Source organism: Sus scrofa, chromosome 14 (genome assembly GCF_054392235.1).
Source record: "Sus scrofa isolate SSC_HxYL_T2T_F1_AM1 chromosome 14, Sscrofa_HxYL_maternal_Yorkshire_Landrace_v2.0, whole genome shotgun sequence".
Classification (NCBI taxonomy): Eukaryota; Metazoa; Chordata; class Mammalia; order Artiodactyla; family Suidae; genus Sus; species Sus scrofa.
The window spans coordinates 162,376,490-162,397,899 of record NC_139396.1 but is presented as its reverse complement, the minus strand read 5'-3'; the positions used below and the strand labels follow the sequence as shown (position 1 = coordinate 162,397,899).

Here is a 21,410-nt window from a genome sequence, read left to right as displayed (position 1 = left end):
GCCCCCTGCTTGGTTTTTGTTTCTCAGTATTGCTTTGGCAATTGTGGGCCTTTTGTGGTTCCATATAAATTTTTGGATTGTTTGTTCTAGTTCTATGAAAAATGTCCTGGGTAATTTTATAGGGATTGCCCTGAATCTGTAGATTGCTTTGGGTAGTATGGCCATTCTTACAATATTGATTTTTCCAATCCATGAACATGGGATATCTTTCCATTTCTTTACATCTTCTTTAATTTCTTTGATTAATGTTTTATAGTTCTCGGCATATAAGTCCTTTACCTCCTTGGTCAGGTGTATTCCCAGGTATTTGATTTTTTAAGGTGCAATTTTAAAAGGTATCGTATTTTTGTATTCCTTTTCTAATATTTCATTGTTAGCATACAGAAATGTGAGTGATTTATGAATGTTAATCTTATATCCTGCTACTTTGCTGAATTTATTAATCAGTTCAGGTAGTTTTGGGGTTGAGTCCTTAGGGTTTTCTGTGTATAGTATCATGTCATCTGCATACAGTGACAGTTTTATCTCTTCTCTTCCTGTTTGGATGCCTTTTATTTCTTCTGTTTGTCTGATTGCTGTGGCTAGGACTTCCAAAACTATGTTGAAGAGCAGTGGTGAGAGTGGGCATCCCTGTCTTGTTCCAGATTTGAGTAAGAAGGCTTTCAGTTTTTCTCCATTGAGCGTTATATTGGCTGTGGGTTTGTCATAAATGGCTTTGATTATGTTCAGGAATGTTCCCTCTATACCCACTTTGGTGAGAGTTTTGATCATGAATGGATGTTGGACTTTGTCAGATGCTTTTTCTGCGTCTATTGAGATGATCATATGATTTCTGACTTTTTTTTTTTTGTTAATGTGGTGTCTGACGTTGATTGATTTGCGTATGTTGAACCATCCTTGTGAACCTGGGATGAACCCTACCTGGTCATGGTGTATAATTTTTTGATATGTTGTTGGATTTGGTTGGCTAAGATTTTGTTGAGAATTTTTGCATCTATGTTCATCAAAGATATTGGCCGATAGTTTTCTTTTTTGGTGGTATCTCTGTCTGGTTTTGGCATTAGGGCGATGGTAGCATCATAGAATGTCTTTGGGAGTCTTCCTTCTTCTTCAACCTTTTGAAAAAGTTTAAGGAGGATGGGCACCAGATCCTCTTTATATGTTTGATAGAATTTGCCTGTGAAGCCAACTGGTCCTGGACTTTTATTTGTAGGGAGTGTTTTTATGACTTCTTCAATTTCATTTCTAGTGACTGGTCTGTTCAGTTGGTCTGTTTCTTCTTGACTCAGTTTTGGCAGGCTGTAAGATTCTAGAAAATTGTCCATTTCTTCCAGATTGTCAAACTTGTTGCCGTATAGTTGTTCATAGTATTCTCTTACGGTTTTTTGTATTTCTGCTGTATCCGTTGTGATTTCTCCTTTTTCATTTCTAATTTTGGTTATTTGGGTTCTTTCTCTCCTCTTTTTAGTGAGTCTGGCCAGGGGTTTGTCAATTTTGTTTGCCTTTTCAAAGAACCAGCTCTTGGTTTTATTAATTTTCTCTATTGTTTTTTGAATCTCTATTTTATTGATTTCCTCTTTGATCTTTATAATTTCCTTCCTTCTGCTGACTTTAGGTCTTTTTTGTTCTTCTTTTTCTAATTCGTTTAGGTGGAGGGTTAAGTTGTCAATTTGGGATCTTTCTTCTTTTTTGAGAAAGGCCTGTATCACTATGAATTTCCCTCTGAGCACTGCTTTTGTGGCATCCCATAGAGTTTGAGAGGTTGCATCTTCATTATCATTTGCTTCAAGGTATTTTTTAATTTCCTACTTGATTTCCTCATTGACCCACTGGTTTTTTAGTAGCATGTTGTTTAGTCTCCACGTAGTAGGTTTTTTTCTCATTTCTTTTCCCATGGTTGATTTCTCATTTCATGGCGTTGTGGTCAGAGAAGATACTTGAGATAATTTCTGTGCTCCTAAATTTGCAGAGGTTCCGATGCTTCTCTTCCTCCGAATGGGCACAGGCTGCTCCTCGGGTGCATGCTTGGCGCGTGGCCCCCGTGGGCTCTCAGGCCGGTCTCCAAAGGGTCCTCAGCCCCTACGGAGTCTATCTCCAGGAGTCACTGGAGGTCCCGGATGCTGTGGACCTGACTGTGCGCCAGCCTCTCAGTTACCTCGCGGGGGATTTCGGCTTCTCGCAGGCCGGCCGCCGGACCCCGGCCCGGGCTCTGGAGCCTGAGGCCGAGGGAGGGGCTGGATGAGACCCCCAATTCTCCGTTCCCATCCATGTCTGCCCTCTCGGCCAGGGCATTGGTGAGGTATCCACGGCCAAGGAGCAGCACACAAACCCAGGTCCTCATTGCGTCCCAGGGCGCTGGCGGCTCGGCGGGGAGTCGAGGCCGCGGGGCGGGCGCCCCAGCCGGGCTCCTCCTCGGAAGCGCGCGGGGGCCACACGGGCCAGGCAGGGCCCGCCCGCCGCCACCACCGCCGGTGCCGCCGTGAGCACACACACGCGCTCACGCAGGCAGTGAAATCCATCCAGGCCCTGCGCCCCGCCCTCGAGCTTGCCCACCCTGCAGTGCCAGCTGCAGTCTGGCAGCCCCGGACTGGGAGGGAGGGGAGGAGGCCGCCGCAGAAGTGCCACCGTCGCTGGCTCGCCTCTCTAGGGCCCCAGCGGCGGCCGAGGGCAGCGCCCAGAGCTGCTACGCCCAAGAGGCCGGACTCTTCTACTCGCTTCTCACCCCGTGGTTTCCTGGGCAGGACCGGACGGCGGGAGAGGGTCGGAGGGAGGACGTGCCGGCCGGGGCCGGTGGCCAGGGCTGGAGTGGGCTCTCTGACAGAGGCCTGTGCGGCCACAGAGTCCCGAGCGGGTTCATTATTCCTTCCTTTTCCAAACTCTGGCTTTTCCCACTGTGCACCCTCACAGAGTTATTTTGCTGCCCGGGGCGCGGGTATACTGTCATTTTAACTGATGCCAAGCAGACAGTGCAGAACTTTCCGGAAACAGTGCAGGAAGGGTGTTGAGGTCCTGCTTCCTGGGGTGAGGAGACCTGGGCTGCTCTTGGCCAGGACCAGGGCCGCCGTGACAGTCCCCGCCCAGCGCCCAGCCTCGCAGGTCTCTGTCTTCCTGCTCCTCCAGTTCCTCCCCTGAGACGGTCGCTTCGGGACTCAAAGGACACTTGGGGCCACAGAGGACGAACACCGAGGCCTTCGCGGGGGCCCCGGGCTCCAGGAAGGGGCATCGGGTGCCATCTCGTTGAGCGTGGGCATCTGCTAGGCCCGTCTCTGTGGCCTTTAGCTACACAGACGTCATCATATTATAAACAAGAGGGGCTTCCTGAGACTCGGGGCGGGGGTGCAGTTCGGCTTTTGCTGGATGCCCTTGAACCTGGGCAGGAGGGAGAGCTCGGGGGCTCCAGAGCAGCGGGTGGTCCGCCCGCAGCCCCCAGCTGTGCTGGTCCTCCCGTGGGACCCGCCGCCACTGGGAGCTCTTGGCGTTTAAATACCGTCAGAAGCTTCCTCTCGGCTGTCCTCACCTGCACGAGTTCTTGCACGCCTGAGCCTCGACTTTGACGCACACGGGTGTTTTGTGGAAGCTTCTGGCCTTTGTCGTTTCCACACCCGCTGGGCCCACAGGCCCTGTGTGTGCCCAGGCCCAAGGTGGCTGCCACGTCTCGGGGCTCAGCCCCTGGTGCCTCTGTTCTGCCCCTGAGATCCGGGACGACAATGCTTCCGTGGACGCTAGGGGGCTGGACCTCGGGTCTGGAATATTCTGAGAGTCCCAGCCATTCCATTAGGAGCCAGTTTGCACCAGCTGCACCCACGCTGGGTGTCGGATTTTCACAAGGCTCCCTCCCAGCAGGGGCTGCAGGTCACCCACTGGGTCACCCAGCGTCATGTGGCACTTTTGTCTATTTGGGGAAGGTTGTCACTAAGTCCAGGGACCCCTCAGGCTTCTTTATCGTCAGACTCTGCCTCCCCAGCAAGAGGCCAGGCTCCAAAGAAACTGCCAAAATCAGTGCCTTTTGACTTACCCTTTTCTATAATTAATGTGATTTTTTTTCCTCATCAAAAAGCACTCACATGCTTCTGCAGAGTGACACTGCAGCAGCCATATCCTGGGGTCTAAGAAATGAGGGACTGGGAGCTCCCTGGTGGCTCAGCAGTTAAGGGTCCAGCATTGTTACTGCTGTGGAGCAGGTTCGATCCCTGGCCCAGAAACGTCCGTGTGCCAAGGGCAAGACCAGAAAGAAAGGAAGGAAGAAACAGGCTTGTTTACAAGGGACGTCTTGAAAGATGCTCTCCTCCCAGCATCTCTCGTGCCCCCTGGCCGGGGTCGTGGACATTCTGGCGCAGATGGCGTTAAATCAGTTGTGCATTCACTTCAGGTGCAAATAATACTTTTCCTAAAATTCCCTGGACAGAGAAATCCGTCACAGCGACAGGCTCTCAAATTACCCCGGTATCTCGCACTCCGTGGTGAGAGCCACTTCCGAGGGCTCCTTGTTTCGTGTTTCACGGAACGTGTTTGTGACTCATGTCCCACCTTCCCTGGGACTGGAAGTGGACTATTTGCTTCTCCCCTTTGTGGGCAGTGCCCCAGGGTTCTGCCAGTTTCTGACGTGTAGGGTGTTTTTTTTTAATGGTTCAGACCTGCGTTGGGAATGTGCTGTCGATTCAAAGAACTTCGAATGTGTTTCACATAATTGAGTTGAGTTATTTTAAGGCTTCAGCAAAGGTGTGTCATTTGTTTTAAAAACCAGAGTGAAATTATCCACAAAACACGTCCGTGGAGACAAGGCCAGTGGGTTTGCCTGGCTTCCCGCGGCTTCACGCGGCGCGAGCTTCTGCCGTGGATGAGAAGGGGATTCGTGTCGATTCCTTGCTTTCTGTAGGGTCGCAGAGGGAAAGTATTCTTTTGAGTTTTCAAATAGCACGGGCCCCGCAGCTTTGGAAATTTATTTACGTTTCTCTGCCGTCTGGTTTCTAATTCCTTTGCCGTGAGTGACCAAAGGCATCTCTCGTCTGGGAACCTTGTTTGCTGTGACAGTTTGGAAACCCTGGGAACGCCCAGGTGGTGGCTTTGCATGTCCGTGTGAAGGTGACCTTTATGTCAGGTAGGTGCTTGCTTGGGGTCCTAGGCAGCCTTGCCTGGAGACTCAGGTCCGCGAGAAGGACCCTTGTGGTCATTTTTCTGCTTTCCAGAAACCAAACATGCTTTTCATCACTCTGCCCTTGACAAACCGAAGTGGCCGAGACACACCCAAAGCAAGTCCCCTGGCCTGGGCTGTGTTCTTAAGGACTTTGGGGGCAGCCCGGGGAGGCCGTGCCCGTGCCCGTGCCCGAGCCTGCATGTGACCCTGAGGCTGTGCTTGGTCTGCCTGCAGTTCTGCCCCGACCTGGCGGCCACCTGGGGCGGGAGCGTCCGTCCAGGACACAAGATCCTCATCCAGAAGACACGACGAAACACGGAGTTCCCTAGCGGCTCAGCCGGTTAAGGGCCTGGTGGTGTCCCTGCTGTGGCTCCGGTCGCTGCTATGGTGTGAGTTCAGTTCATGGCCCGGGAGCATCTGCATGCTACAGCCTCAGCCAAAACAAAGACAAACAAAACAACTAAGTGTCTGAAGGATTTGCAGCCTGTACTCCTGACTCTGTCGTCATGTCACATCCACCCCTAGCGAGGCTGCCGTGAAAGGAGAAGAAACCCTCCTTTTACAGGCAGACAGCTACTGCCCCCGGTGTGAGGGCAGGGGACGGCCGAGGGCTCGGCATCCGGAGGGGCCACGACACCAGCTCTTCCAGGTCTCGCCCGTGATTTCCAGAATCCCGGGAAAGTGAGCAATTGACAAGGGAGAGCTCTGCTCCTTTGAAATGTGCAAAAATGAGGCTGGAAAATACGTGGGCTCTAAATTAGGAGCCCTGACGCTCCATCTTTACAGGGTCCCCAGACAGCAAGAGAAGGGCCCGCGTTCCCGCTGGGTTCCCCTGGCCGCAGGACAGGGTGTGTGTCCTCGTGGCCCTGGACGTGCACGGGAAGCGAGTTATTACCATCCACTTACCTTGAAGTTCGTCTTCGCACATAGTTCATGATTGTAGTGGACCCACTGTTTCTGGAAACCTGTGGTGCTGTAAGCAGTACGGAGTCTGTGCCCCCTGCGTTCGGGGCTCCCAGCGGGGGCGATGCCCGCTGCTGCTGGCGAGAAGGCCGTGTGCACAGGCAGCCCTTTGTCACGGGGTTTTAATTTGTCCTCTTAGATCGAAGCCTACCTATTCCCTGGCATTTATTTTCTCTTCACTTAGGAATTTCTGACAGGGGAGGCCAGGAGCCTACACACAGCCTGAGGCCCGCGCGTCACACCTCATAGGACAGCAGGTGTCGTTTCCCAAGTCTGGGGGGACAGGCCGAGTTCTCTTTCTCTCTCCGTGAGGCTTTTCACCCACGTGGAGATAAGTCGGAGATCTGACTGTGCGGGGGCCAGGCTGGAGTCCGTTGTGGAGCCCCTGACCTTGGAGGGCCGTCCCCGGTTCTTCTTCATATCTCTCAGCCTGCCTTTCGCTTCCTTTGACCCCGCAGTTCCGTGGGTGCTCGGCCTTCAGCTGTGGTCATGGACCCTCAGGCTGCGTGTGCAAAGGGGAGCTGGCGGGGCGGCCTGGGGCCCGTGCTCGCTGAGACCGGAATCTCCTTCCCCAAGGGGTTCATTCCGCGGTAGTGAGCGAGCCCGCCCGCACGTCCACTGTTTGCTGGGGACCTGGGGCCCCCCAGCCTCTGCCGACCATCTGCGTCCAGCACGGCGCCGCCCACAGGTGACTGTCCCCTGCCTGCGGAGCAGCAGCGGCCCTTCCCAAGTGGCGAGAAAGGAGATCCTGTTTTGTCTCCAGCCCTGAGGTCCCAGCCCAGTACCTCACAGCCACATGGCCCGTGCTGCCGGGGTCCAGGCCCTGCACGTCTGGGAGCTCCCCCAGACCCAGTCTCCCGGGTGGGATGGGGGCCTTCTGCACCGTGTGGGCCGCGTCTCCGGCAGCTGACGGCGCAGAGGAAGGCTCAGGCCCTCGGCGACAGGTCGGGGCCTGGGCGGGCAGGGCGGATGGATGAGCCGCCGTCCGCTGTAACGCTTCCTGCACCCCCGCCCCCGGCCGCCGCGTCCTCTGTCAGCACCCGTGGAACACACGTCACTGCCGCCCTCTGTGTGGGGCCCAGGGGACACACCGTCGGTGGCACCACTTCCTGTCTCGGCCCCTGGCTCAGGCGGCGGCGAGTGGCAGAGCAGTCAGGGGCTCTCGGTGGGCTGCACTCTCCCCGCCGCCTTGGCTTGGGGCGCCCCACGCCCCACGTGGAGCAGCAGCCCCGCCCCCTTGGCACAGGGACCTTCTGCTGTCCCCACACCAGCCCACTGGCTGATTCCCGGGCCCCCCTGGGCGCCCGGCTGTCCTTGTCCTCTGCAGGACAAGCACGGGTCTCTGCGTGGCTGGAGCAGACGCTGCTGTTCCCGCCGGGTAGGGGAGGGCGCAGGGGTCAGGCCTCGGAGAGACCCTTGGGCTCCACGGCTGCTGCGTCCCTGCCTTGCTGCGTCCGTGATAAAGTGGCCGGGCCTCCCACCAGGCCGCATGGACCTCAGGCCATTGGGAAGGTGACATGCTGCTTGGCTTTTAAGGGATAAGCAGGCTTTTGACAGGTTTCTTGACAGGGGGCCGAAGGGGCATCCAGGAGGGGGAGGAGGTGGGAGAGATGGGCTTCCTTCCAGAGGCGGGTCTGCCCTCGGCCCTCCTCCGTGTGGCCGCGTCACTCCGAGCGAACCGTGAGATCCGGGTTCGCCAGCGGTTCCAGGCACGCCACCATCCCCGGGCGGGGGGAGCATCTTGCACCCCCCCCAGGACCCGTGGTCTGTGCAGCCCCCGTGGTCTGTGCAGCCCCAGTGGGGGCAGCCTGGCCCCCGTCTCCCGGGAGAAGGCCGCCTTTGCCCTCCTTCGGTAATTACTGCTCATTCACAGTTGAACTGTTCATTCTCACGCCTCCCGCTGGCCGCGAGCTGAGCCTGACCAGGTGGGGATGGGGCGGGAGGGGGCCCTGGCCCGGAGGAGGAGGAGGCGGAGGAGGTTGCCCTGAGCACAGGGAGAAGCCGAAGGGCAGGGCGAGCGTGGAGGCGAGGGCAGCCTGGTGGGCTCCGGAGGCGGTCTCGGGGAAAGCTGAGATCTTAACCGGACGGGGGAGGAGTCTGTCAACACAGCGAGAGTGGCCCGGTGGGAGCAGTGAAGAGGGCGGAGTCGATTTACACACTGTTGCAAGTTTTTATTTTTAATTTTTATTTATTTATTTTAGGGCCACATCTGCAGCATATGGAGGTTCCCAGGCTAGGGGTCGAATTGGAGCTATATAGCTGCCAGCCTACACCACAGCCACAGCCACACCAGATCCTTAACCCATTGAGCGAGGCCAGGGATCGACCCTGCGTCCTCATGGATGCCAGTCAGATTCGTTTCCGCTGAGCCACGGCGGGACCTCCAGGTTCAGCTTTTTAGTGTGGAGAGTTCGGTGTGAACCGCGGAGCAGGCTGCTAACCCCCACGGACACATCCCCAGCTTCTGCAGAGACCTCAAGGCCGACACGGTTCTCCTTCACTCGGATTATTCTGGAACAAGCCCCAGCGCTCACAAGCATTTCATCTGTTAAGTGTACCAGGGCCCGTGACTAAGCCATAAGGATTTTAAAGTATAACCATGGTCACATCTAGGAAAACAAACTGGCGTGCCTGCTGTGACTCAGCGGGTCAAGAACCCACCTAGTCTCTGAGGATGCGGGTTCTGTCCCTGTCCTTGCTCGGTGAATTAAGGATTCATTCTGTTAATGTTCGTATGTTAATTATGAATGAATTAGCGCGGGGCGTAGGTCGCAGCTGTGGCTCGGGTCTGGTGCTGCCGTGGCTGTGGTGCGGCTCTGATTTGACCGATTTGACCGATTTGACCCCGCGCCCGGGAACTTGCGCATGCTGCAGGCGTGGCCCTAAAAGGAAAGTAAATAAACAAACAACAATTCCTTAATATCATCAAGTAGCCTCCCAGACATTGTTCACATTCCTCGATTGTTTATATTCTTTTACAGTTTTATTTTTCAATCAGGATCTCAGGTTTGTGCCTTGTCCTCTGGGGCCCTCTCCTAAGTCTGTTCTAATCTGTAATCTGTGGGTTTCTTTCTTTCCACCTCAGTTTTGTTTTTTGTTTTTCTTTTTTCTTTTTTTTTGGCCACATCCTTGGCACGTGGAAGTTCCCAGGCCGGGATCGACCCCGTACCCCAGCTCCACCGGTGCCGGATCCTTAACCCAGCACGCCACGGGGAGCTTCTCTCTTGTGGTTGTTTTTGAAGAAATCAGAATTCTTCTTAGCTGTAGAAGGATAGCCTGACTGCTGGTGTCACTGAATCGCTGTCACGTGGTTTCACCGAGTCTTCTGGCCCCAGAAGGTTCTGTAAGTCCATACTCAGATCAGGAGGCTGTGTCGGGGCCGAGGTTATAAGTGTTTGCGGAGACTCCTTGGGGCACTTGTTGGGTTGCTTCCATCAGAAAGCGTGTGGTGTCTGGCTGTCCGTCCTTTGTGGCGTGAGCAAGCGACTTGCCCAAATCTTGGGTTTCCAGAAGGATTTTTTTCATGCTAATATTTTAATCATATTATTTCATTTGCAGTTGTAACCTTGACTGTTTTTGTAAAGGGAAACAAACCCTCGGGAACCATGTGGTTCCCTCAAGTATAGTTCAGGCAAAACACCCAAGATAAAGGCTTGGCTCTGTCCCTTTGATGCTGATTTTCCAAATAGCAGGTTGGTTCTCGAGCTGTCTCCAGGGACCAGAACCCATGGTGACTCCCTGGATTTGCACGCCGGTCCGTTGTAGTTTTTTAATTTCAGTCCCCAGGCGACAGAGCACGTCTGCCTCGTGGCGGTCCTTGGTGCCCTTCCCGGGTGTGGCGCCAGACGCCACCACAGCTCTTCCACGCGGAGGCGCTGCTCTCGGGTCGTGTGGCCGTGTGTGCTCTTTCACGGCCCTGGGCTCCTCACCGGGGACTCCAGGCCACGCTCGGTCCTGCTTCGCCGTCTGCCGGGCCCCCATTCTGCCTCCCTTCCGTCTCTTCTCTCGCTTTTGGACTTTCCTCCCGTCTTCCCCGCCCCCTGGTCTCAGAGCCTTGCCCGCGGCCTGTATTCTCCTCGCGTTTGTGCACCTCCTGCTTTCTCCCTCATTTGTAAGGGGCTTTCCCCCTTTTATTTCTAATTTCTTGGATCTCTCTGATGTCTTTTCACACCTTTCTTTGGTCTGAAATCCTTTTTCCCCTGAATTCGTCTATTCTCATGTTTTGCTGCTCTTTCATAGCGCCTCCCGTTTTCTCTGAAAACTTCAGCTCATTTTCGGAGTCCGTAAAACTTGCCTCGGGGTCTCGGGCCGTCTTCTGCCCCGCCTGCCTGTGTGGACGCTGCCTCGGTCTCGTGTCCTGCGACGGCGCTGTGGCTCCGGTTCCGTTGACGCCGTGCAGGGAGGGGGTCACCGCTCGTGGTGTCCGGGCCCCCCCCCACTGTCGTGCAGTGCTGGCCTCTGTCCCTCAAGCCCTTCACTTCCCAGGGTCACTCCCCCCCCCTTGCTGGTCTTATCCTATAAGCCTGCACCCGGCTTGTCCAAACCCCCGGTCACCTTGGCCCCGTCACAGTTTGGAGCCAGGCAGGCCCCCAGCTTCAGTGCCCCCACCACCCACATCAGCAGCCGCAGTCCAGCGGCTGCCCCTCCCCCTGGGGACATCACGGGCGGGCGGGGCTCCGGGTCCGGGACCAGCCGCTGCCCCTGTCTCGGCGTCAGCCGTCTCCGAGGCCCTGAGGCCGCTTGCATGTGGGTTCGTGGGTGCCTCACCCTTGGTGTGAGAGGACTTTGTCTGTGGGCTTCTGGATTGTCAGCTCCGCCTGCCTTTGCGTGAGGACCTGGGGAGATGAAACCGCTTCCCTCTGCCCTCGCTTTATTTCGCATTGTGAGGCCTGCTTTGCTTTAAACCTTAGATCGGAGTCCTGTCCCTACGGTGTTTGTGATTGGGCTGTCACATATCCTCCCGTGTTCCCCAAAAGCGCGTCTGGAGGCAGCAGGTGGAAGCAGGAGGCTGGTTTGGTTTAGTCGTTCTTGCTGTGATACATAAGCCATGATGCAGCCTTTGTGAGACGCACCCCACGTCCACAGCCCAAGAGCGTTCCAGCCCATCCTCAGGGCTGGCAGGGGCAGCTGGAAACGGCCTACCAAGGAGACGGGGGGCGCCCTGAGTGAGGGTCCAGGTTTCCGACACAGCCACAGGCGCCCTCCCTGCGTGAGTGTTGAGGCTGAAAACTGGAGAACGCAGATCTTTCCTGGTTTGCCTCGTGTGAGACCATTTGTTCCAACCCACCTGGCAAATTGTCTGAGGCCCCATAAGGCAGAGATTCACAGGAACTCTGATTCCTGCAGAATTTCGTACGTGTCTCCCACCAGATACAGACCACAGTGCTTTGATGATCAATTCCTAGCCCTCCGCCCCAGAGGAAAGAACCGGCTCCACCCCACCCATCAAATTAAATAGCAGGTGAGACGTCACCCAGCTGAGCAGCAGGCTGGAAGCCGGCCTGGGGCGCGTTCGCGTGGCTGTGCAGAAGCTGCCAGAGACAGTGAAGGTCAAGAACTATTACCAGCGTCACCGTCGCCACCACCACCGTCACCAGTAACAGCACCGTCACCATCACTGTCACCACCGCCACCACCAGTAACACCACCGTCAGTTCTCATCACCACCAGCATCACCACCGTCACCCCCGTCACCCCCTCTCAGAAGTGCCGCTGTGCCGAGGACCCTCCCTCACCACCTCGGGTTTCCCGGCTGTCAGCTGGGGCTGAAGACCACGGCCACCGCTGGGGCGTGACAAGGACTGAATGGGGTGTTGCAGGTCAGGTGGGAAGAGGGCTTGCAGAGTTTTCAGCAAATACCAGGCTTTCACTGTTTGCACGTCAGCCCTTAAGCAGCGAGGACTGTCGTCATTTTGACGTCACAGATGACGGAAATGGAGAGTCGGGGAAGTGGTGGAAGTCGGCCGGAAAGATAGAGCCCGTGTGTGGGGAAGTCCAGGTTCAAAGACACCTCTGTCCACATCAGACCTTGAGGTCACAGCGGCCCTGCCTCCCCGCATCAGGCACGGACGGTGTCGGTCTGGTCCTCCTCCTCCTTCCCGTTTGGAGGGTGAGGAACCTGGGGCTCCGGAGGTTGAAGACAACCCGGAGGAGAGTCTCCGTGAGGCCCGCGAGGGGCTCCGAGCCCGAAGCCCCGCCCTCCGCGCCTCCGAGCTGCGTGTGTGGCGGCTGCAGACCAGGGCACGTTTACACCCACAGCCTTGCTTCGCACGTTCCCTTGACGCTCTGCCCGGTGAGGACAGACGCACCCTCCAGGGCTCACGAACACTCTGGGAAAGGCACCTGCGTGGGGCCAAGACAAAGGCCGGGGGGGCGGCAGCTTCTCAGGGTGCCTGAGGGCGGGCAGCCCGTCCCTCTAGAGCACGAACCTGGAGCTCCCCGCCTGGCATGGGCTCCAGGGCGTTGCAAGACAATCTCAGCCACAAACCAAGTCTCCCAACATTCGTTGACGGCTCTGGGCACCAGCACAGAGCTCAGTGCCCGGCCCAGCCCTGATGCCACCCACGGGGCTCACCTGGCACTTAGAGGAGCAGGTCCAGACAGGCCCCAGCAGCAAGAGCATCGTGCGTCCTGCCTCCAGAGGGCACCTCGCTCTGTGCACATGGTGCACACGGCTCGACCCCCAGGGGCACGGCCAGGTGACCAGGCAGAAGCTCAGCCCAGACCTACAAGTGGACAGGGGCAGAAGCAGCGTGGTGGCCGAGCCCCGAGGGTGTGAGGGAGCAGTGGGGACGGGTGTGGGCGGGTGGCGGGAGGAGGACCTGCGGAGGGCTGGGTCCTGCCGGGCTGACCCGGCACTTCTCGTCCACCTCAAGTTCTGCCCTCAGGCAGCCGTCCGATCAAGGCCATTTCTCCAGAATCTCCAACAGCACCGCTAGGGAAGCGCCTGCTGGCGAAGCAGATTAAGGACCCGGCATCGTCCCTGCCCTGGCTCGCCTCGCTGCTCCGGTGCAGGTTCAGTCCCTGGCCCAGGACTCCTACTCGCTGTGGGCATGGACAAGAAGAAATGGTACTGCTAGGAGAGCGGGGGCAGGAAGGAGGGGGGAGGAAGACGCTGAGCGCGGGCCGCTCGGGGGAGTGACCTGGGTTGTCCCATCCAGTTCTCACGCCCCTGCAAGGGCACCCTCGCTGCGGCACACGAGGGCACAGGTGTGCACACCAGGTTTGCCCAGTTGAGGCCTGGACCTGACGCCTCCAGCTCTGTGCTCTGAGCCTCGGCCCATCTGGGTGATGCGACGGTGCCCAGTGCTCAGTGAGCACAGGGTCCAGCCCTGAGGCTGCCTGCGTGTGCAGTTTTCCTCTTATCTGAAGTTTTTGCAGTTAATCTGCAGGCAGATGAGGTTCAAAAATACCACATGGAAAATTCTTGAAGGGAACGGTTCATCGTTTTAAATCTGCGCCGTGCTGCCTGCCCGTCCCGCCGGGGCGGGAGCCCTCCCTCCATCCAGGGTGTCCCATCCGCTGGTCACTTAGCAGCCGCCTTATGGTCGCCAGATCCATTCACGGTCACAGCCTGTGTGCAGGTGACCTTTATTTTCTTAACGGTGGCCCCGAAGTGCAGAGCAGTGATGCAGGCGACCTGAATGCGCCCAAGAGGAGGCGGAAGCTGCTCCCCGTGAGCACAGAGGTCAAGCTTCTCAACCTCATAAGAGCAGAAAATGGATCATGTGCTGAACCCACTCAGATCTATGGTAAGAACAGATCTACCTCGAAATTGTGAGGAAGGAGAGAGGAATTCATGCTCCGTTGATGTTACACCTCACGCTGCAGTTACGGCTGCGGCACGTGGTGAACTCAAGACGGAAAAGACGTTGAATTTGTCCAGTGAGATTTTGAGACAGAGCACGTCACATGACTGATTACCGTGTATTGTTATAAATGTTCTATTTTCTCATGTTTCCACTGTCCGTCTCTTACTGTGCAAGACGTGTGCAGGTCGTCATAGCTGCCTGGAGGGAAGCCTGCCGCCTGCGTGTCCGTCTCTAGGAGTCAGTACTAACCAGGGCCTCGCGCACCCCTGGGGGGCCCGGAACACCTCCCCCAGGGCTGAGGGGCCCACTGTACCGCTAACTGGGTCGATGGGCGGGGCCTCAGATGTGCTGCGATACACGTCCCAGGTGTGCACCTGCTAGGAAGCCAGTCGGCCTTCTCCAGCTCCCTCTCCCCGCCTCCACACATAGGCTGGACAGTAAAACCACTGTCCTTTGACCTGTATCAGGCAGCAGGTCTGTGGCTGTCATTTCTCTGCCAGGATCACCATTCTGACCTCAGGATGGCTCCCCTGAAAGATGCCAGAGGTGGAGCGAGGTGTGTCTGTGGTCCCGCCCGGCAGATGGGCAGGTGCAGTGGCCCGACTTCCCTCAGCCCAGAGAAGCAGATGAAAGTGCGTCGTCCGTGAAAAGACCTCCTGCATGTGGAATTCGGTGGCACCGGGTCTAGTCTGGTGCATTTGCCAGAATACCGTGCTGCCCTGTGTGCGTGGCAGGAGCAGAAAACCCTGGCTCTCCAGGTCACCCCCGAGGGACAGACACGCCCGTGCACACGCCCACCTGTCACGAGGGGCTCAGCTGGGCAAACTTAGTGGCAGTTGGAGGGCTGAGGGGAGGGGACAGAATGGTCGGGAGAGGGCGTGGCCACCCTGGTGTCTCTAAGGGGGGGGTTGGGAGGCGGGGGAGCAGGGGGCGTGTGCCCGGCCCCTGGGAGTGAGGAGACCCCAGGCTGCAGCTGTTCCCTGCCCCCCACAGCCAGCGAGGCTTCAGGTACCCAGGGACTGTGCCCTGGGGACCCTGCCTCTCACCCTCCATACAATTTTGGCTTGAGCTGTTTTTTTTAAATATTAGGAATTAACATTTTTGTACCCAAATCATTCAGCCATGAGAATATTTAAAATATGTTTAGCAAGTTTGCACTTGCTCTTCATTGATTCTCACTGAGCTGATAGCTTTGCGATCTGGAGGGCATCCGGTGGTTCCGAACAGAATGCTCTGTTGAGTGAGCCGTCACGCGTGACCATCGCAGAGCGCACCAGGTTCGTATTAATCTCACTTCGAGGCACAACAGTGCGAGGCGTGTTTCCACACTTCCGTTTTTAACTAATGAAAATTTATTACAAAGAAACCCTAATTATACCCTTCAGAACGTGATGCAATTGCAAACCCACTGGTAATTTTCTTTTTTCAAAATGCCACATACTCGCGTAAGAAGCACGGAATGTAAGTTCTCCTGAAAGAGCTGGTCTATAAATAAGATTCCCTAAGGGGCTGAGCAAGCAGTTTCTTTTCTTTGCCGATTTTGTATGAGGTTGGATTAATCCGTATCAGAGCCCTGATGCATGAAAACCCTTCTTAGGCGTAGAGTGTGGGATCTTCTCAGCACAGCCCCAGACTGGTACCTGACGTATTGCCACAGTACCCTGGACAAACACAGGTGCAACGGGTGGTTGTTTTGTTTTGTTTTGTTGTGTTTTGTTTTTTTCTTTTTAGGGCCGAACCTGCAGCATATAGAGGTTCCCAGGCTAGGGGTCAAATCAGAGCTACAGCTGCTGGGCTGCACCACAGCCACAGCAACACCAGATCTGAGCCACAGCTGCGACCTACGCCACAGCTCACAGCAACGCGAGGCCAGGGATTGAACCTGAATGGTCATAGACATTAGTTGGGTTCTTAACCTGCGGAGCCGCAGTGGGAGCTCTGCCCCGATGTTAAGTGACTGTATGACCTTGAATGGTGCGTCTCCTTCTTCCCAAATGTGGGACTCATTCGTGCCCAGGCTTCTCTTTGTACCTCCTGGAACACTTCCCAGTGGTGACAGCCACAAGTGGCTCCAGACAGTGTCAAGCGCCCCGGAGCAGGTCCCCCGGAGAGAGCCTTGGTCTTGACCTACGTCAGAAAACGTGGATGAGGCCACTTGGACCTGCCTCTCCCGGGCTGAGGCTGGGCTTGCGAGGGAGCAGGGAAGCACCTGCTCTATGAGTGCCTGTGCGCTGCCCTCCGGCCCCCGAGCACTCAGGATGCGTCCAGGACGCAGGAGGCATGAAGTCACGTGCTCCCAGCAGGCTTCCCGTGACAGTCGCCGGCCTCATGGGGCCTTGAGCCGTCAGAGAGGCGGCCTGTGGAAAGGGTCTGTGCCAGCGTGTTGGTGTCACCGTCCGAGGGCCCTGGTCCTCGGGGGGGGGGGCGGGGCTGGCTGGGGGGAGGCCCTGCAGGGGGGTCTGTGCATCACGGCTGAGCAGGGCCGGGTCCCCGAGGAGGGTCGGGCGGGAGAGTGACCGTGTCTGCATTTGGCCAACTGTCTTCTTCCAGCAGCAAACGTCACGGTGTCTCATTCGGAGGTGTTCCAGATGCTTCCAGCATGAGTGCAGAGCCGTGAGGAGGTCTATCGCATGGCTGGTTAAATAAAATCATGCTTCCACAGGCCTGCCTCCCCACGCTGGGCCCCGCGTCCTCCTGTCCCGCGTTGGCCCTTGGCTGAGGCCAGCCCGGGGCTGGAGGAGGGATGGACTCGGGGCTCAGGGGCCCAGCTCCCCGGCCTGTGCGGGTCCCCAGGGTGTGGTCCCCCCCCGCCGGTCAGGGCAGCTCCCTTTCGGGTTAGGCCTCAGGACAGTGTCTTCCGCCCCCGAGTGGTGACAGAGAGGCTCCCAGCTGTCTTCCATGCATTTGTGCAGAATAAAGCCATCTCTGCAAACCAGCGGGGAACCAGGTCTCTGCTCCTGCCATCTGTTCCAGGGGCAGGTCCCCTCCGTCCCCTCAGGTGACCGCGCTTCTGGCGGTGAAAGCTCTCAGTCTCCTGCTGGGCGCCCTCTGCCCTCCGGCTCCCTCCCGCTGTGCCCTCCTGTTAGGGCTTCAGTCTCACTCCGTCCCAGAGGCTGCAGAGCCGTTTGCCTCCCGGGAGGAAAAGTCTGCGCTGTGCCAGGCCGACTGTCCAGGGCGCCGTGGAGCTCCGAGGACCTTTGCTTCCTAAGAGTCACCTGGAGAATTTAAAAGCTTGCCGCGAAAGGCAGTCCGGTCCCCAAGGTCACATTTAACTCTCTGTGTCCTGTGCCCTGAAGGACGGAAGGCCACATGAGTCCCGGGCCCGAGGCGGCGGGGAGCGGGGACACGGGCACCAAGACGCCACCCCAGATCCTTCTGCCCCTGGAGGAGCGGGTGACCCACTTCCGAGACATGCTTCTGGAGAGAGGGGTAAGGAGCCGGACGGGCAGCGGGGGGCCGTCCCTCGGGCGCAGGGCCCTTGCCCTTCCTCACTGAGCCGCAGGTCCGGCTGGGTGAATCCAGGGGCCAGGCGATCTGAGGCCAAAGCAAGTGCCAAGGAGCCCTGCCTCGCGTCCTGAGGGAAAGCGGGCTGCAAAGAAAGGTGTGACGGCACCAGGGCAGCAGGATCCACTGCTGGTGGGAGGGGCTAGGGGGTCCCAGGTGCAGGTCTCCTGGGGGGGATGGCCATTGGCATCGTGCAAAGAAAGCGCCCGTGCTGGTGGCGTTCCTTCTGGAGCCAGGCCAGCTTCCAGGGTCCCCACTCCCTCTGGTGACCTCAGGAAGGGGCGGTCACACCTGTGGATTTGTCCAGGGGCTTTTAGATGACTAGGATGCTTCAGTCGTGGGTCACTGCTGAATCTCCATTTGAATTGAGGGGAGACGTTTTATAATGGATTCTCCTTCCAGTGACTTTCATTCCCCGCTTTGGCTTTTGGGGATAAAATGAGCCTGATAAGAACCATTTAACTTAGCCCAGTGGGATTTCTCCTCAAAATGAGACTGAAGGCAGAAGGCAGCGATGGGAAGCTGTGTGCTGAGGACTGTCTCGAGCGCTGAAAACAGCCTGGGGACTCGCAAAGTCTCTCTGCAGCCAGCACCCACCCAGGTGCTTCCTGCTTGGCCCTCCCAGAGCAGGTGCAGCTGGGAACCTGTGGAGAGCCAGGGGAGGCCCTGGCTCCCCCAGAGCGGGGGACTGAGCAGCGCTTGTCAGGGTCGGGGTGGGGGGCGAGGCCTTGGGGCTGCAGGGGAACAGCAGGTGCGGTGCCAGCTCTTAAGGTGGGAAGTAAGAGGACCTCAGCCACCCCCGTGGGAGACCTCTTTCCTTCGCACCGGGAACGTTCACTCACGCACTGCCTTGTCTGGAGACTCCCTCTAAGTGAGACGGGGCCCCTGGCGCAGGGCCTGGGAAGGGAGAGTGGCCCTGGGGCCTCAGAGCTGCGATGCAGGGCGTTAGGCCTAAATTCCCACGTGTGCAGAGCCAGCCGGGAGCTGAGAATGGGACCAGCACCAACACACAGCGCGCCCAGGCGTTGTCCCTGGTACAGATAGAGGATGCGCTTTAAAAGAAAGGTAGACTTTTGGAGTTCTCCTGCGGCCCAGCGGGTTAAGGGTCTGGCCTTGTCACCGCAGCAGCTCGGGCCACTGCTGTGGGACGGGCTCAGTCCCTGGAACTGCCACACGCTGCAGGTGAGGCCACGAAGACAAGCAGAACCCCAGCAGACGCAGTTTGAAGCCTACGGTTATGAGGCTAAAGGGCTGTTTTCAAACCTCCCTCCACTTGCAGATTTCTCTTTCTCAAGCTTAGAGATGATTTGATTAAGACGTCCTGCGGGATGCAATGGGCTTTGAAACAGTGGATGCTCCTTTTCCTTTTTCTTTTTTTTTGTCTTTTTTTTTCCTAGGGCGGCACCCCCAGCATATGGAGGTTCCCAGGCTTGGGATCTCATCGGAGCTGCAGCTGCTGGCCTACCCCAGAGCCACAGCAACGCGGGATCTGAGCCACATCTTCGACCCACACCACAGCTCATGGCAATGCCGGATCCTTAACCCACTGAGCGAGGCCAGGGATCGAACCAGAACCTCATGGTTCCTAGTTGGATTCGTTAACCATTGCGCCATGACGGGAACTCCTGAAACAACTGATGCTTCCCTGTGAGGTGTGTCTGCATGGTTTTATCTCTGTGTGTTGGGTGTGTGAGGAGCAGGGTGTGTGGGCTTCCGTGTGCTGTGTGCTCCCCGCCGCCCGCACCCACAGCAGGCACCACACGGTGATGGGAAGCCTACCCCTCTGCCCGTCGTGCTGCCCTGCTGGCCCCGGTCTGCTCTCCGCTCGGCTCAGCCCCCCTTCAACGGCAGAGACGCGCCAGCAAAGCAGGCCTTGCCCCAGCTCAGGCGAGGAGACCGGGAAGCAGGGGAGCTCGCAGCCCTGGCTGCCCCGGCCCCAGAGCAGTGGTCCGCTGGCTGCGTTTCCTTCTCCAGCTGCCCTGGGAAGACCCGGCCCTTGGTTCCATTTAGACGCCGTCCCTGCTATGTGAGGGGGCCGTTTGTTCTGTGCCTCCGGACTGGCCTCGTGGTCCTGGAAGCCGGGAACCCCTGGTGGCCGCTCTGAGCTGTCTTATCAGCCTCCCCCCGGCCCCATCCCCCTGCTCCCAGCTGACACATGAGCCACACAACTGCTCTGTGTCCTCCAGCGTCACCAAGTCACCGCCACACCTCTCGACTGCAGGGGTGGGGACGGTGCAGGAACCATTCTGATTCCGGGCGTCTGAAGGCACCTGGCCAGTCTCTTCCAGCGGAATTAACTGGAAGCTGTGACTGGGCCCCTGAGACGTGACAACACGAAGAGCATTTGAGAAAACCCCTCATCTTAGCGTCTGCATGTCCACCTCTGGATTTTGGAAACCAGCCCAGCTGACCTTCCCAACACGGCAGCAAACTAACCTCCGCGGAGACCAGGGCCACGGGAGGCACCGCGCCATCCTTGCCAAGGATGCTGCCGTCCCCGCAAGGTCCTCGGGGCCTCAGTTGAGGGGTTTTACCAAGGAGGCTTCCGGTGGGTTCTCACCTCATCGAGTGGGGGCTCCGCTCAGCCTCCGGCTCTTAGATACTTGGTAGGAGAATCAGCAGAAGCAACACGGGAACGTCCGGCGGTGTTCTGGATTTTCTCTGGGAAGGGTTAGGGTTAGGGTTAGGGTGGGGGGTGAGCCTAGACCCCCGTCTTACAAGGATTTCGGGAGAAGCCCACGCGCAGCTCCTGCGTTGCAAAGACCGCCCGGAGGCCCCGCGATGTCATAAAGCAGCGCGGGCCTTTATGCCACGGGACTTTATAAAGTGAGCCGCCAGTTTATGAGCCCCTCACGCTCAAGAGGATTTGATGGCTAAGCCCGTCAGATTTCCAGTTGCTTAAAAACGAGGCTGGAAAGGTCGCCGTGTTCATGGACTGAGTGATTAATTCGATTTTTTATTGCATTCTTCATTCAGCGTCTCCACTCGGAAATTCACGCACTTGTGTGCGGACCCCGTCAGGGTGTGTGCATTTCCGGGGGGCGGGAGGGGCGCGGTTTGGCGCCTCCCCTGGGGACTACAGCCTGGGGAGGGGGCCTTTGGGTTTTGCGGGTTTGTAATGCGTCGGGGGAAGTTTTTGCTTTTACATGCTGCCATCAAAAATGTTTCGCCGAGGTTTACAGTAACATTTTAAAATGGCTTAAAAGGAGAAAACAGCATACAAATTTTTAACTTAGATGGAACTTTATGAAATGGACTATGTTAAAAAACATTGGTTCAGCCGTGGTCCACCACAGTTGAATCTTGGCTCTATGGTAAAAATTTTTATTTGGGCTACTTTAAAATCTATTTAAAAAAAAAAAAAAAAGACTGGAAGGCAAGGCTCCCACTGATGATACATGTCCCTCAGCGTAGGACTTGAGGCGCTTTCTTAAAATCTATATTCTTTGTATTTTGCGAATTTTCTGTAATGAGCAGGCGTCCTTTTATAACACAGTTTTATTTGATGATGTGCTCTGTGAGAGGCTGAAGAGTCGTCACAGGAACACAAAGCAGATGAGCTTCCCAGGGAGGCAGACTGACCTCCGGGAGACGATGCCTCAGGTGTCCAGGGCTCAAGAGCTACAGCGCAGGCGCCTCACCTGCAGGACCAGCACACCTGTGACAGGTGTACCTGTACGTGAGGATAACCAAGCCCCTCCCCCCACCGGGTCCTGGCCCCAGAGCCACTACAATTGCAGAGGGAAAGCCGCTTGTGCATCCGAGGGACAGCACCAGCTGTGACCCCGCTGGGAGGTCACGGGAGAAGGTGCAGCTGCCGGACGGCGGGGAGACACCTGGAGAGAGCCCTGCCTCCGCCTCACTTGGACCAACTCTGCACCACCAACCTCGTGGTCACCGCCTGTCCCAGCTCAGAGGGTGTGCCGTCTGCGAATTCCTCCTTCCAACACGGACTCGGATCTACACTCCAGAGGTCCCCTGCACGGCCGGCCCCTGTG

At 57.1% G+C, this 21,410-nt stretch overlaps 1 protein-coding gene across 1 annotated transcript in view; it reads left to right on the top strand.

Annotated features, from left to right (window-relative positions):
• The window catches only part of TCERG1L (transcription elongation regulator 1 like), a 180,514-nt gene that overhangs the window by 149,853 nt on the left and 9,251 nt on the right, over nucleotides 1–21,410 (top strand). The window contains exon 9 of the mRNA XM_084997466.1: nucleotides 17,205–17,337. Coding sequence (XP_084853592.1) covers nucleotides 17,205–17,337 — 133 coding nt within the window. The remainder of the gene's footprint in view (nucleotides 1–17,204; nucleotides 17,338–21,410) is intronic.